At 30.6% G+C, this 16,720-nt stretch overlaps 1 protein-coding gene across 1 annotated transcript; it reads left to right on the forward strand.

The window, feature by feature from the left end:
- Positions 1–10,317: 10,317 nt before the first annotated feature.
- On the forward strand, positions 10,318–12,849 carry LOC139492969 (IgGFc-binding protein-like). The gene is made up of 2 exons (XM_071281115.1): positions 10,318–10,411; positions 11,639–12,849. The coding sequence occupies exons 1-2, from the start codon at positions 10,318–10,320 to the stop codon at positions 12,847–12,849; spliced, it is 1,305 nt and encodes a 434-aa protein (XP_071137216.1).
- The last annotated feature ends 3,871 nt before the right edge of the window (positions 12,850–16,720 follow it).

Genomic DNA, 16,720 nt, shown 5'->3' on the forward strand with positions numbered 1-16,720 from the left:
GCTATCAACGACAACAGCTGAATTTCTGGCACTTGCGAACATGGTGGTGTCAAACATTTCTCAAAGCATATAACATTATCTTGATATGTATAAGTGGTGTAACATCTATAAAAAAACTATAATTTTGTTTTAGGTTAAAAACAGACACGACTAATTTGATCATAGCAGATAGCAACTAACAAAAAGCACCGATCAAAAAGAATATTACATATATTCATATATAGTTCAAATCTTACTACAATACACACATACATCGTGTTAAATTAGACTTAGCTACGAAACTGTACCCTTTCAATGATAGTAAAGTTTGATATTATAAACAACCTAAGAGAAGCATGATTGTTCGTTATCCGAAAATTCAAACATTAAAATCATAAAGTCCAATTAGTGTTCATACCTGTATAACATCACATATTTAGTCATCTTTAACTTGTTAAAAAATAGAACCAACATTAATCAGTTGGGATTGGGTGATTCTTGCGTCTTATATAAAACAGACTCAACATATTGGTTCTGGTTTCATTGTTGAATATTTTATTCAGGCAGATATCAAGATCAGGTACGGTTACGGAAAACAGATTATGCATTTTTGCAAAATAAGTATAACCAATTTACTATGTCTACCGCTGACGATCTTGAAATTCATTCAAATGTCTTTGTTTAATACAAAAACAAATATAAGACTGTGACAATTGGACGATGATAAATATTCTGTTGAAAAATTGTTTATTCGTTTGGATAATGCAGTCTCATTTTATTTTTTGAAGTCATACCAACTTTCAGAATCTTAATTAATTAAAACAAAGAGTTGAATAAACACTATTCAAAATACCAGTGTAAAAATATTCAGTGAAAAGTTTGATATGAAAACATCTGATTCTTGTATACAAACATCAAACTCTTCCCTATTTAAATTGAATCTTATTGTCAGGTTTGTCAACGACGTCATCCGGGTTATCGAGAACATAAGCTATTAATGGGTATTGTCGTGTAAAGGGGAAGTTAGTAGATCGAGCTTGCTGCTTTTAAGTCATTTGTAAATATCATTGAAGTAAATATATCTTGTTCAAATTGTTTTTAATAACATAATTTAGTATGTTTAGCTAAACAGTTTAGCAAGCATCAATTGTATGTAATCTCTCAGTCAAACTCAGTTACTTAATCTTCCTCACAATCGTATCTGATGCAAAAGTCCGTATTGTTGTACCTAAATGTACATTTAACTTTAAAAAGCCATAAAACAGATGTAAAATATCCTAATAACCAACTTTGCAATTTTCACCTATTCAAATAATGGGTTCCATTTTTTTCTATAGTTTTAATTTATATCAGCCCGATCAGTAATTTTACCCGAAAACACCCTGATCTGCACTCAACGCGTACGTTTACTTTATGTTAATTTTCGGTGTCCTTGTAACAGACAACTGCACATCAAAATATAAACAAAGCTTACAAAAACAAGGACTTGGCTTAATTGACTTGTTTGTGCATTGCAGTTGCTCATATTCTACTGTGGTCATTCAGCTCGTTTTTGATCAACATCAGAGTGCAAAATCCGAATCATACAGATGCACATGTCTTTATCATTCAACAATACAGAGAACTGTATCATCGACTTACTTTACGGCATATTCAAACAAGTGAAACTATTTTTCAATTATTTCTATGTAAATTTGATAAAAATAAAATACGTTTCTATCAGGACTGTAGATTTTCTTCCCTATTACTTGAAGTCAAGTGTTTTGTGAAGTCAAGTTGTTTGTGAGGTCAAGTGTTTTGTACTTTTAATCTGTAACTGTCCATCTCTTTTCAATAGAAACAAAGAGGATAAGTTTCTACTTCCTTTAAACGTGATGTTTCGACACTATTTTGATTTATACTAAAGATACATATATCTCTATCCATCACCGATTGAAGATAGCAAAAGCAAGAGTATATTTTTTCGTCAGTAAATGTAGTTAATGATTCAAATTTTGAATTTATTTTTATTAGTCAAAGAGCATATATTGATAAAACTATCAAAATTATAGTTCGTATCTTTTTGGAAATTTACAATACATAACAATTCCTCCTTTCATTTTATTCAAACGTAGTAAGTGAGTAATACATAGTTTTGATAGTCAAGTCAATATCTAGCAAATAACAATAATACCTCCTATTTACAAACACGTTCTAATCGTTCTAATTCTCTCATCAATAAAGATTCAATAAAACTTATAAGTACTCAAAAAAACAAAAACAAAAACCAGTTAGTTCAGTGAATAAAACTTTTGTTTTGTAAATCATTTACTATAAATTTAGTACATACACCACGGCCAACCCTTAAAAGTCTGTTATTTCATTAATATTCATTTAAATGTCTTTTTAAAGAACCGAGACAAAAGGACAGTCATAATCGGCCTATGACAAATGAATTAATTTCTTTCTATAAGGTAGTTTTGTGTTGTTTTTTTTTTATGTTAACCTAATTACAGAATCTTTGACAAATCAATACAAAATAACTGAACATTTCTAAGCCAATAGCAAAAAAGGGGTAGCAAGAAACACCATAATTTGTGTTCTACCGATACAAAAATAGTAGGACAAATATATAATATTCTGCATAAATATCTAATCAATTCAAATTTTATACTATCTAAATTTAATATTACTTTCAAAATTGTTAAGGGCATTATTTGGTTTGTCCAGAATCCAGGTCATTGATCTACATGAAAGGAAGTTTGTTGATTAAGAAGGCTACTTGTCCATTGAGAGTAATATGTAAAAATGTGATTAAAATTAGGAATCGTTTCTTTTTTTTTTCTTTTTTTTAAACGATAAATCTTTTATTGCACATTTCTCTGCTGTTAACAAATTACTCGACTCACAGCATTCAGCCGGGTATCCCTGTAAATAAGTTACTGTTTAACCAGGGAGATTATACAGTAAATTTATATTTATATATATATATAATATGAATCATGATTAGTTATTATAAATTATAAATACAATACATTGATTTTAACAATTTGTCAACTTAGTTTTGTAGAGGTCATTATTATGTAAAGTAAATACGGAAGTTGTACTATCTATTGTCCGATGTTGGTTATAATTTAATCATTGACCTTGTAACCTAATCAAAATATTCCCGTGAAAATTGAGATGATCAAATGGTTGAAGGATAACACGTGGAGTGATTTCGAGAGCAAAGGATCTCAAATGAGTATTTCTAATGGTGAGTTTTGTTATATTTCCATTGACTTATGATAGATTGATCAAGAAGGAATCTTTTTTATCCGGAAATATTAGATATTTTCCAGTAATTAGATAGTAGACAGTACAGGGTCAAAAAACATGTTCTACAGGTAAACATTGACCATACATGTACGTCACATATAAACATCTTAAAATAAAACATTGGTTTACATTTGAGTTTTTCTTCATGATATATATAGTAATACAGAAGAATGATCATGCACAATAATCAATATGGTTATTATATTTTTTTTATAAACATTATTCAAAAATCTACTTGTTGTTTTATCAAAAAGTTTTATATTTTCATAATGTTGTTTAAATTCTAATTTAAATATTCTATAGACATCAACATTTTTTTGTTTATACTCTGATGCATATGAAGCTTTATGAATAGAAAATATTAATACCGTGAGAAATAGATTGATGTCATAATAGTTTTTATCATATATTTTGTAGCCTAGTATTAGATTTTTGAAGGTGATTATATGTGTTCCCATTTTTATTTTATCAAGGAGTATTTTGAAATTTTTTAAAGTATTTGCATGAAATGAAAAAGTGTTCATAGTTTTCTGATTGGTTGCAGATATGGCACTGGTCATCACTTTTCAGTTGCCAGATGTACAATAGTTTTTTACAAGGAAGTATATAATGAAGTAACTTCCACCTGAATTTTTTTAGTTTGTTTACTTGTAAGCTATTAAATATAAAGTTAAGCATTTTATATAAATAGCTTGATGAATCTAATTTAAATTGTGTTTTCCACTTTAGAAAGCCAATTGGTGTTTTTTCCTCTATATAACATGAGTTAATGCTTTTATAAATTTCATTTGATGGAAGGTTTTCAATGCTGATCTATTTTGTATTATTTTATGTTTTTAAGTATAACTTTTTATCTGTTTTAACTTTAGTATAGAATGATTTATCTGATTTCATTATCATTTGCCATTTTCTTGGTATTGCAGCTTTTATTCTAGATAGTTCTGATATCCAGTTAGATTTGAGGGTCAATTTATCTAATACTGCCTTTTGTGATTTATTTCCTGCTTCATCTATTATATCATTAATAAATAGTATTCCATTTGTTATCCAATGTGAAAATATTAAACATTTGTTTTGAAATTTTATATGTTTATTGCCTCAAATGTATTGTTGTCTTATATTAATACAATTTGTACTGTTGGTTTTTATTTCAGAGATATTTTTTTTTTTTTATCTTAAACCAATTTTGACTATTTCTAAATAGAAAAGAGGGAGTGTTTTACTGAGTTTTGGGATTGCTTTTATGCTATCTGGATTCATGTTAAATAAAGAAAAGTTTTCTCCAAATTTATTAAAAAAGAAAAGGGGAATGACTTTCCAGTTTGCAAAGTGTGTTGATGTTAAACGTTTGACCCAGGATAATTGTATAGCTGATAGAAAATCATCAATATTGATCATTTTGAGGCCTCCTTCCAAATAATCTTTACATAGCGTGATTCGTTTAACTTTTTCTTTTTCATTACCCCAAATGAAGTTGTAAATAAGTTTTTTAAATTCATTTAAAAATTCTTTGGAAATGGTTGTTACTGATGCTAAGAAAGTTAAATTTGGTAAGATGAGAGATTTAATTACTGTTGTTCTACCAATCATTGTGAGATTTCTTCTGTTCCAGCTATTGATTGTATCTTGAGACTTTCTTAGAATTTTTTCAGTATTTAATTTGTCACATTCATTTCCAAAGTATACACCTAGGCTTTTAATAGGTTCTTTATTCCAGTTAATATTTTCATATTTATCTTTACAACTTTTAAGTCTGCCTAGCCATATTCCTTCTGTTTTGATCGGTTGAGTTTAAGACCTGAGAGTGTTCCAAATATTTCAATAATATTTAAAGCATAGCTAATTTCCTGCTTGCATATAAAAAAAGGGTTGTGTCATCGGGTAATTGTGAGATTTTCAGACTATGTGTTTTACAATCTAATTTTATTTGAAATCCCTTAATACCAGTATCTTGTCTTATTTGTTTCTTTGTTTACATTGTTTTTGGTATACATATTTAGTTCATCCATTTATTTGAGTTTGCGATGTCCTTGTTACAGACAGATTAACGTTGGAATATTTAAAAACCTTGCTTATAAAACTGACTTGACTTTTTAAACTTATAATTTGTGTGAATTGCTTTTGCTAATATACAACTCTTTTGATTTAGTTTAACCTCTCGTATATTGCTCAACATCAAAATGCTTAATCCGAAAAGGATGTCGTCCGTATATATAAATCTATCTAAAAGAAGATGTGTATATATGAAAAAGAAGATGTGGTATAATTACCAATGAGACAACTCTTCATAAGAGACCAAATGACACATAATTAACAGTTATAGGTCGCGGTACAGCCTTCAACAATTCATCAAGCCAATGCCGCATGGTCAGCTAAAAAAAAAATCACCGAAATAACGAAAACATATATGATATTCAGCAACCAACGACGACCACTGAATTACAGACTCCTATTTAAACAGGAACGTACATACACAAATTGGCGCGGTTAACTATTCAAGCGTGATTCCAACCCTTCCCAACCTGAGACAGTGGTATGATTGCCACCTACAGGCCAATTAACGTACAAAATACGATGCCTTTATGATTCACCAATACAGAAAAATGACCTATATATATTAACATACTCCACATCATCGTTTATTCTTAGTAAAATAAGTTTACATCATATTTCAATTGTTCTAAGTAAACTTGATACAAATTAACATTAGTTTCAGGACTGTGAATTATCTTCCTTGTAAACTAAATAAACTTTTTATCAGTAACTGCCCATCTCTATTTTTCCATGTTTATCAATTGTTCTTACTTCCTTTAAACGGGATTTTGTCCCCGTCACATTTGATTTTTACAAATGATACTCATGTCTATATCCATCCCTTTCATAGTTTCCTAGTCAAATAGATAGCGTTCAAATAAAATTTATACCCTTTAAATACTTACAAGGTGAAAATATCTTTCTAGAGTTATTATCAAAAAGATTTAGGTAGTCTTAATCCTTAAAAATGATATAGGAATGCTTTACTCGAGCGCATGAAAAAAACAAGTAAAAGCAATACATTTTGTAATATTTGATGACTATTCTGGTCCTTGCCATGAGTTACTCCTTACTGATACTCTTCAGCACTTTGAAACTAAATCAAGTCAGGTCTAAGTACATAATTTTATAATTTGAAACCGTTTAAAACACAGACTTATTGCTGTACGAAGACCCATTGGTAACCTGCGGCTGTTGTCTGCTCTTAGGTCGGTTAACGGTCTCTTTGACATATTTCATTTTCAATGTTTATCAAAATGCAGGGACGTGTCGGACTGTCTATCGGAGACACAACATAGACGATATTGCAGACAATGGATGTTGATGTATATGATCGTGTTAATGAACTATTTTGAAAACAGCTTGGACCGTCTATTGGCACAAATCCGACGTCAATATCAACAATGCAGCCTTGTTCTACCTTCAACAACAAGAAAAACCTCGATAATTGTAACAATTCAAGAGGATTTTTCATGCTGAAACCAAATTGCAGTAATCAATGACAATTACTGAACAATATGCGATTATTGATAGGGCGGAGTTATAATTTAACAGAAAGCTTAGCCTCATCACGACACGTTACAGTGTTAAACAAACTTGACAAATCAGCTATAAATGGGTAGACGAATATGATCGATATAGAACACAAGAGTTATTAACGGAAAGACAAACGTAAACACTTCGATCAAACAGAAAAGCAGTAATTAGAAAGCATAGCCTCATCATGACATGTTACAGTGTTAAACAAACTTGACAAATCAGCTATAAATGGGTAGACGAATATGATCGATATAGAACACAAGAGCAATTATCGGAAAGACAAACGTAAAAACACCGATCAAACAGATCAGCAGTAACTAGATTAAATAGTTTAAAGTTGGTACAAATTGATGATTACAACTTCACTATTTGGATTTAAAATGAAAAGGTAACAATTGGGAAGCTAAAACCATCTCTTTTTTATTAAAGTTTTGTTTGCAACCGACCTCCATAGTCGATTTCTAGACATAAGTTCTAAATAACAGACAGGAGGTTAATGAAATTTTTACACCGTTGTACATGATATGCAAATGTGAATACAATTATTGTTGAAGTTTTTGTTCATCAATTTGGAGTACAAATAGTTATTGTTACATTTTCTGTGTATGCATCAGTCACTTTGCTTTCAATAAAAACGTATAAATAAAGGCAACAGTAGTATACCGCTGTTTAAAACTCATAAATCCATGGACAAAAAACAAAATCGGGGTAACAAACTAAAACTGAGGGAAACGCATTAAATATAAGAGGAGAACAACGACACAACATTAAAATGTAACACACACAGAAACGTACAAAGCATTAGACAAAATCCTATGAGAATAACAAATATAACATCAAAACCAAATTCATGAATTTGGGATAGATAAGTACCGTGACACGTCTTATAGTAATGTGAATGTGTATAAAATGGCCTTTGCTGACATGTTATATTTTGGTTTGAAAAAAATATAGCCGAGTACTTTGGTGGTGTAATGGAAAACAACTATTATGCATTTTTGCAAATCAAATCAGATGTTGTCAAAAGCCATAGCTGCCACCCACAGTTATAAAAGTATTTCAGCAAATCATTTCAAATTAAAGTAAAATTAACACAGACTTTACATGGATATGAAGATTGTGTCATGTTCCTTTTTTCTATGTGGTTTACCGTTTTGTTGTTATATGTTAAATAATATTCAATTGTTATCAAAAATTTGTTTAAAAATTGACATAAATTTTACAACTATTTTATGTGTTCAGTTTCAGTACAATAATCTATGACATTCATTACAAATATATAAATCTAAAATACTTGAAAGTTAATTCTTTCCTTATAGAAATCGTAATGAAATGTGTGCATTTCACAATAAAATATCATTCGGCGACATAGGTCATCAATAAATAACATATGAAACCTTATTGCTTAATCGTTACTATCTATTACTCCAGAATATATTTATGCGAGAAATATACTCACCTTTATTTTGGCATTGCATGGTCATGTTTTTCTCTGATCTTTTCATTTAATCAATTGGATGTCGGATGTTTACTGATTGATCTTTTAATCTTTGATACTTGTTTTCTTTTAAAAGGGTATCGGTGGCCGAGTGGTCTAGTCTAAGTAGTTACTAATCATCAGCCAGACACCACTGAGTTGTGAGTTCGAAGTACCTACTTTTGAATCGATGTGTTCACTACGATACGTACGAGTGTTGGTTAATTCATGATTACTCACAATCGATTTTTTGTAATGTAACTTCAAGTTCTATTACAAAATCTCCCCAATTACTGTAATACTTATAAGTTAAAAAGGAAAAACGCAAAAAATAAAATAATATGATTCCCGCTAAAAGCTCTGCTCTAAAAGGAAAAAAATGCACTTTTTGTTGGCATAGCATCGATTGCCCTTTTTTTATTACCTAACTCAACCAAAAGAAGCTAATTGTAAAGCTCTTCGATTGAATGTATAGATAAATAAATTTCTATAATTCATAATGAATAACAGAAATATTTCTTCTCTAAAAAAGTATTAGTTTTGAAACACATGATAATATTTGTGTTAGAATTATTCGATAAGGTTTTTTTTTTTTTTTAAATTTTATCTAAAATTAGTGATGTCGATAATATACACAAACTCAATACTAGGTACTTATGAAATTATACACAAATTCAAAAGAAAAAAAGAATGTGTCACCATTTAACCTTAATTTGCTTTTCCCAAACAAAATCACAAGATACCACTATCACACATTTCTAGAGCTGATAATAAAAAAGTAGATTATTCAGAAACTTACCGATTGCATAACACTTAACATATAAATGTTGCACCGGAAAGTAATTTGAAAACGGTATGGACGTATGGACTATACAGTTTATATTTTTATCATTATCGAAAGCTGTTCGGTGACCCCGAAGCTTGTCAGTTAAGTATTCATGAAAGTTGTTTTCATGTGCAATTATACAACATATCCTCATTTTTAAAAGTTCGACAGTTGTTTGATAATTTATTGACGTCTACAAACAATAATAGAAAAAAGAAACGATGATTCTCAATGATATTATAATTAATTTCAAGGTGATCGCCACAATATAGATTTCAACAAACACTAAAAAATGATAATCTAGTTTACAATAGCTGTTAACACAACGATAAATGCATAGTTGCTATTTATTGTAACACATTTTCCTTGTTTTTAAAAGTGTTGTTGTTACACCGGAGAAAATGTTTATAATTATTTTGTTCTGAAATGTGTGTTCACATCGACAATATGTTACAGTTTCCTTTAAATTGATGACGTTTACATATTTTGTTATTGATGCGTCTAAATTCAATGTCTATAAAAGATCCAGGGTCCTCAATGATCTTTAACCTTTTCACCCATTCTGTTAATGGATAACGTTTAATTTTTAATTTTTTATGTTTTTCACGTGTTTGGATTTATCTTAGAGTTCGGTTATTTTTTTATACTTTATTTCGTTTACTTTTTGACATTTTAACTTGTTTCGGGTCGATCGACTCTGGTAGGCCTGTTTTGGACAAAGCGCTAATCTGGCAAATAACATTCTAACCTTGATATCTATGATGAATTTATCTATCTATTAAAAAGGGGGAACGAAAGATACCAGAGGGACAGTCAGACTCATAGATCGAAAATAAACTGACAACGCCATGGCTAAAAAAAACCAAACATATAATAGTACACTTGAACAACTAAGGATTTAGCAACACGAATCCAACCAAAAACTTGGGGTGATCTCAGGTGCTCCGGAAGGGACAGCAGATGCTGCTCGACATGTGGCACCTGTCGTTTTACTCATGTTATTAAAAAATACGGTAAATAGTCTAATTCGATAGGTCACATAAGTGGTGAAAAGGGAAGTGGATTGTAGTTTCGACATTGGAAACATATCCGATATCATCTGTAAAACGGTTATTTCATTACCGTCAACCAACTCGTGATATCTATTTTTTCAGACAAGTATGCAATGTGTTATAATGGTGAAAGCTGGCAGAGGTTAAATGATTATAACCGATGCGTATGTGCAGCGGGATTCTTCGGTAAAAATTGTAAACATTCAGGTAAGATATAAATTAAGATACAACAGATAATAAATTTGGTCCGTTCAAAGCATTATTTCAGATTGAACTTTATTTGGCACGTTCGAACCAAAAAAAATGTTAAATCAATAGTGTAATAGTTCCTAAACACACGAAGAAATTTATGACGTTTTTATTAATTTTCGAATCATCTACGGTGATTTAAAGAAAAAAGGATTTATAAATCATGTCAGTACCAAAAACACTGACTGATAAGCTAATAGACTTAACATCCATCGACAGCAGTATATATTAACAAGTAACTATTGAACATATAACACTTCATAACTTTGATGCGTACAAAGCGCTGAGCATGATTGGTCTTCATCAAGAACGTACAAACTCATAAAATATGAAGTGAATGCTGTATAAATAACTTAGCACATGGAAGCAGTATGTTCAAAAAGCAGCAAAAAAAAAATGCAGCTAAATTAATCTAAAGTTCGGAAACTACTGAGCTATTGTTAAGATTTGAAGAATTCTTTGGTTTGGAGGTGTTAAAATTTTTCTCAGTTTTTATTATGAGGTCAAATGAAAGATCGAAGACCTTACTTCATAAACCTCTCCGTTTTTAGTCATGTTCTCATCTCCCGAACAAAAGTATCGACGTAATTAATGTTATATTGTGTCAGACATACTTCCAGCGTTCTATAATGTTAAAAATACCCATGTAAAATCACTATATTATATTCATTACTACAAGAAATAATTTGTTACAATGAATATGCATAAGTACTACATTAGTTAAAGAAATGAGCTGTCACACTAGTTCATTAATATTTATAGCAAATCGTAACAACCAAAATTAAGATGATATATAATTTTATCTCGTGCTGAAGTTCAAAATATGTATAAATTTCGATGCAATCGAGAGATGATATAGCAGAATAGTCGGCAGTAATGAGTTACATCTTTTATTGTCAAATGTGTTACCATGAGACAGCATGAGTACCGATAACTATATTTATATATTATAAGTATAAATTGTCACAATGTCTGTCATTGGTGAGCGCCCTCTATACTATTAAACTAACCCCAGTAAGTATATAGTATATCTAATTTCGTATTCTACATTGTACGAGTAACAAGGCAAACTCATATATAAAAGATATTCGTAAGAAACCGGTATAAATCATGTATAACACAAGCTTTTGTAGTTTTCTGTTTTATTATAACTTGAATTTCGCAAATTATATTTATTAATAATAGATTGGAAAGGCACAAGTTTCCTGGTAGTTTTCCTAGGAGGATTGATCGGAAACCTTATACCGAAACTTTTGGTAGCATCAGACATTACGGCACGTCTTTCAGTATTTTATTTCAACAACACTAACAATCAGTCTATCATCATTGACGAAACTAATACAGAAAAATATCTTAATAATAGTGTGTTTCCGTCAGATGTTATACATTCTGCAGGATTAGAAGTTCATTCAGATGTCAGAGTAAATATGTATGGCCTTTTGTATGACGGGTTGTATTCCGAAGGATTCTTATTAATGCCTGTGCGATTCGCCTCTACAGAACACATAATACCAACCTTACCATATGGCTATGGCAAAATATTTGCGGTAACAGCAGTAAATCAAAATACTGTTATCCTTATAGATTTAAAATTGCAATCCGGTTCTATAACATATGACAACAAACAATATGGTAACAAAGACACACTTAGATTTGTGATGAACAGATATCACACGTTTCAGTTATCACATACCTCTGACCTGTCAGGAACCATAGTAACATCATCAAAACCAGTAATTGTTGTAAGTGGTAATAGCTGTAGTAGGGCAGTAGGATACAATCATGCAGGTGGTTGTCAATCATTTATTGAATCAGTATTACCCACTAATCAACACGATAATCTGTTTATCACTCCGCATGTAGCTACACGTTTGAATAACACTGTTCGTTTACAGTCGGTGCATAACACTAGTTTGACAATTAAAATAGGAAACGAGAAAAAGTCTCTATCATTAATGGCAAGAGATTCCTTGGATTTTTATTACAACACCATTTCTTTAATTTCACCATCTGATGACATACTCGTCATGTCGTATCCTCATGGTTTACCAAAACACAAAGGAGATCCTTTTATGATGACAATTCCGGGTGTAAATCAATACCTTTATGAATATGATTTCGTAGTACCAACTGGGTTTGACAGCTATATTAGCATAACGGTACAGAGCGATGCTATTGATGGCTTTTTGCTGGATCGCAATCCTTTCAATATTCGAAGTGTTTTTAGCATTTCTGAAGGATTATATCAGTTCACCACTTTTAGCATGTCCATATCAACAGGATTTCACCATATTGAACATAGCCGAACTGTTCGATTTGGTTTATGGATAAATGGTAATGGAGATATTGACGGATACGGGTACCCAGCTGGAATGGCTTATAAAATATTTGATTAAGTACACTTTATATGTTGCAAATATGTTATTGCTTTGTTTTTTTTTTAAAGCATTTGAGAAGGATTGACATTGATGTTTCCCTTTTATTCATTATTTGACAATCATCGTTTATAGCTATTTAATATAAATCGGTACTGATATGAAAATCAACAGATATATTTTAACGGAAAAAGTTACTGTTTGAAAATAATTTAAGCCACGTTTTTCACAGTAGTTTGTCTTGGAGTAAACTAAATGAGAACTTCAGTACTGGTATGTAAATATACGGAATTTGTTTTATTATGCTCTTATACAATTTTTAAAAAACATTTAGAATAGAGACCTCATTTTCATCATGCAAATCTCTGATTTGGTGACCAGAACTTTCTTTACTTTAGAGCATGCCAGATTAAATCAGCTCTTTGATGTTTGTACAATATTTTGATTTTTTACAAATATTATCCTCTCTGGATCCGCTATTAATGTATACATTGATGTTTAAAAGAGATCCATCTGAAATTATTCATCTTTTGACTAACGTTTTTGTTATCTGTTTCACACATTATCTTTTTATCTTTAATACACTTGAATGATGTGCATTCCGATTTGTTGGAAAAATGACAATCAAACTATATAGTTATAATGTATATATGTTTAATGTCTATAGGTATAATGTATATCTGCATAATGTATATAGGTATAGTGTGTCTATGTATAATGTACATATGTATAATATATATAGGTATAGTGTATATAGGTATAATATATATAGGTATAGTGTATATAGGTATAATGTATAATGTATGATAAAATAAAATTGAGAATGGAAATGGAAATCAAAGAGACAACAACCCGACCAAACAACAGCGGAAGGTCACCAACAGGTCTTCAATGTAACGAGAAATTCCCGCACCCGGAGATGTCCTTCGGCTGGCCCCTAAACAAATATATACTAGTTCAGTGATAATGAACGCCATACTAATTTCCAAATTGTACACAAGAAACAAAAATTAAAATAATACAAGACTAACAAAGACCAGAGGCTCCTGACTTGGGACAGGCGCAAAAATGCGGCGGGGTTAAACATGTTTATGAGATCTCAACCCTCCCCCTATACCTTTAGTCAATGTAGAAAAGTAAACGCATAACAATACGTACATATAAAAATCAATTCAAGAGAAGTCCGAGTCTGATGTCAGAAGATGTAACCAAAGAAAATAACCAAAATGACAATTATACATAAATAACAACAGACTACTAGCAGTTAACTGATATGCCAGCTCCAGACTTAAATTAAGCTGATTGAAAGATAATGATTTCATCATATGAATATCAGGCACAATCCTTCCCTTTAGGGGTTTAGTATCATACCATCATAACATATATGAGAAGAACATAACCAGTGTCATGCCAACAACTGGTTTTTGAATAAATGTGTTTAGTTCCGATGCAAAGACCCTATAAGTGAATCAATATTAACGACAAAATATGCAATCTTTAATTACCTGACAACAGTATCGTAACTATATCCCTTCTTAATAAGTCTATCTAAAGGTTTGTTAGTTTCTGCGGTGAATACTGAAATTTTTGTGCTTTATAAAGAATATTTCCATAAACAATTGGATGTGAAATACCTAAACGTATAAGAAGTCTGCATGTTGATCTATATTTACGAATGATGTCCTTATATACCAATAATAAAATTAAGTAAATGTTTTGACTAGTTTGTGATATGGAAAACCCTGGTGTAATAAGTTTTCAGTAATACATAAATTTCTCTCGTTAAAATCTTAAACATTGTTACAAACACGGGCGAATCGTACAAGTTGAGATATATAAACACCGTAAGATGGTGACAAGGGAACGTCAGCATCTAAAAATGGATGATTGACGATAGGAAATGAAAAATCATATGTGTAATGTATTATGTGTAAAATATATATGTATAATGTACCAACACACAACGGTACATGTATAATGTTAAAAGGTAAAGGACATAACATATGCATTTGGACAGTTATTCGATAATGGAATTTGAAATTGAAAGTAGTATCTTATAAAATTGTAAATGCCTTTATAGATTAAATATGTGATGTTTTTGTTGTCAGTATATTTTTTTTTGTGTCCGGAGAACCATGGTCGTTTTCTTATCTAATGGTTCTGATCGGTTGGATACTGATGAACGATAAGCTATTGCATTGTATTAAATAAACGTTCTGTGAGAACAGGTTGCTGATATTTTGTGCGTACACAGAGAACATAAAATCAGCTTTTATTTCAAAATAAGTTCATTATTTTTTTGTTTTGTTTTTATCCATCGATGAACGGAAAATATAACGTATGCTATTCGTATTCACTTGCGCTAGTTGGATACAGCTGCTGATTTATTTTCAGTTTCTGGGTTTATCATTTGCCTCGTTGTAAGGTATTTGTCACTACAAAATGGGTTACATACATTGTTTTACTGTTCCATCTGATGAATTGAGAAATTTAAAAAAAACATTTTGCTATACCTCAGACAAAATTTATCTTAATTTGTTTTCAGCTATTATTGCAAGGTTCCATTTGGATAGTTTATCAATAACGTCAAGATACTTGACTGTACAAACTGAGTAGGATAAATTCTTGACAATCTCTTTGACCAAAAGGACCTTAGTGGAAGAGTAAAGATTTACTACAGTAAACCGCACAGGTTTTATAATCATTCATTACTGCATATCCTTCATTTTTTTATTGAAAGTTTTTGTAACAAATCAAGTCATAAGCGATAAGAACTGATTACAAGGCTGATAATAACTGCGGTACAAGCTGTCTATATTATAGATACAAGGATGATTTACATTGGCTCTAGGTTGCACTATGGGGAGATATTTAAATTCATAGATATACTAATGTGTTAACGTCCTGGTTCCCTGATATGACCTTATAAAGACATTACTTGGGAATGTTACCAGTATAGAAAAACATGAATACATTATTATTAAATAGGCTCCAGGTACACGCTGTTTTATTATATATAAAAAGAAGATGTGGTATGGTTGCCAACTCAAAAGGACAAAAGTGACACAGATATTAGCTACTATATGTCACCATTCGGCATTCAACAATGAGCTGTTTCGCTTCTTTCTGACATCTCATTATCAATTATCAAGTTAATAAGTTGTTGGCGTTACTTGTGTTTGAAATTAAATAAGATTTTAGAACATGTTTTCTGGTTTAAGTTTCAATATATATAATGGTGTATTTATCCCATTAATTTCTTAAAAAATGCATACATGTATATCATGTCAGGAATTAGGAATTTTCTCCCTTATGGAAGGAAACTGAAGCATACATTATAAATATAGTTTGAAATCAGAGATGCTAAATATATTAAAAAGTTGTTTTTATTTCCATTCAGGCTTACACATTTTGCATCGTTCTGTATTTTGAGATTTAATGAGAAGTTTTGGAAAATTGTTATTTCTAGTTATTCAAAGCTGTAGGTTGTTGTAAACTATTATGTGTGTAGAGTTAAGAAACAAGTTACATTAAACAAATGTGCCAATTTCGTTGCTTTTTTTTTTAGATTATATGATAAACCGTTAAGTATTGTGTTATACTTTATTGTTTAAGGTTTGAATTCTGTATTTTCGGTCATACACATATGTCTTGTGTACCTGCAAAGCCGAGTTTATCTCCTTTTGCCATGGATAAAATGTCGTGTTAGTCCAAATAATCATGACGTCGTCACAGCAATTACTTGAAAAAGTCTCTAAATACCATCATATTTATGATAATTGTTTGGACTAGTATTGTGAAAATAATTGTATGGATTTCAAGGTTATATATTTGTTTAAACAATACGTCACTGTATGTGGTTAATAAAAGATGTTCGTTGTTATTTTGCAAG

Source organism: Mytilus edulis, chromosome 10, assembly GCF_963676685.1.
Source record: "Mytilus edulis chromosome 10, xbMytEdul2.2, whole genome shotgun sequence".
Classification (NCBI taxonomy): Eukaryota; Metazoa; Mollusca; class Bivalvia; order Mytilida; family Mytilidae; genus Mytilus; species Mytilus edulis.

Bases quoted from the DNA above. Each gene is read 5' to 3' on its own strand.
- LOC139492969 (XM_071281115.1), top strand. From the start codon at position 10,318: ATGTGTTATAATGGTGAAAGCTGGCAGAGGTTAAATGATTATAACCGA. The intron at 10,412-11,638 runs GTAAGATATAAA...TATTAATAATAG, and splicing joins TAAAAATTGTAAACATTCAG to ATTGGAAAGGCACAAGTTTC.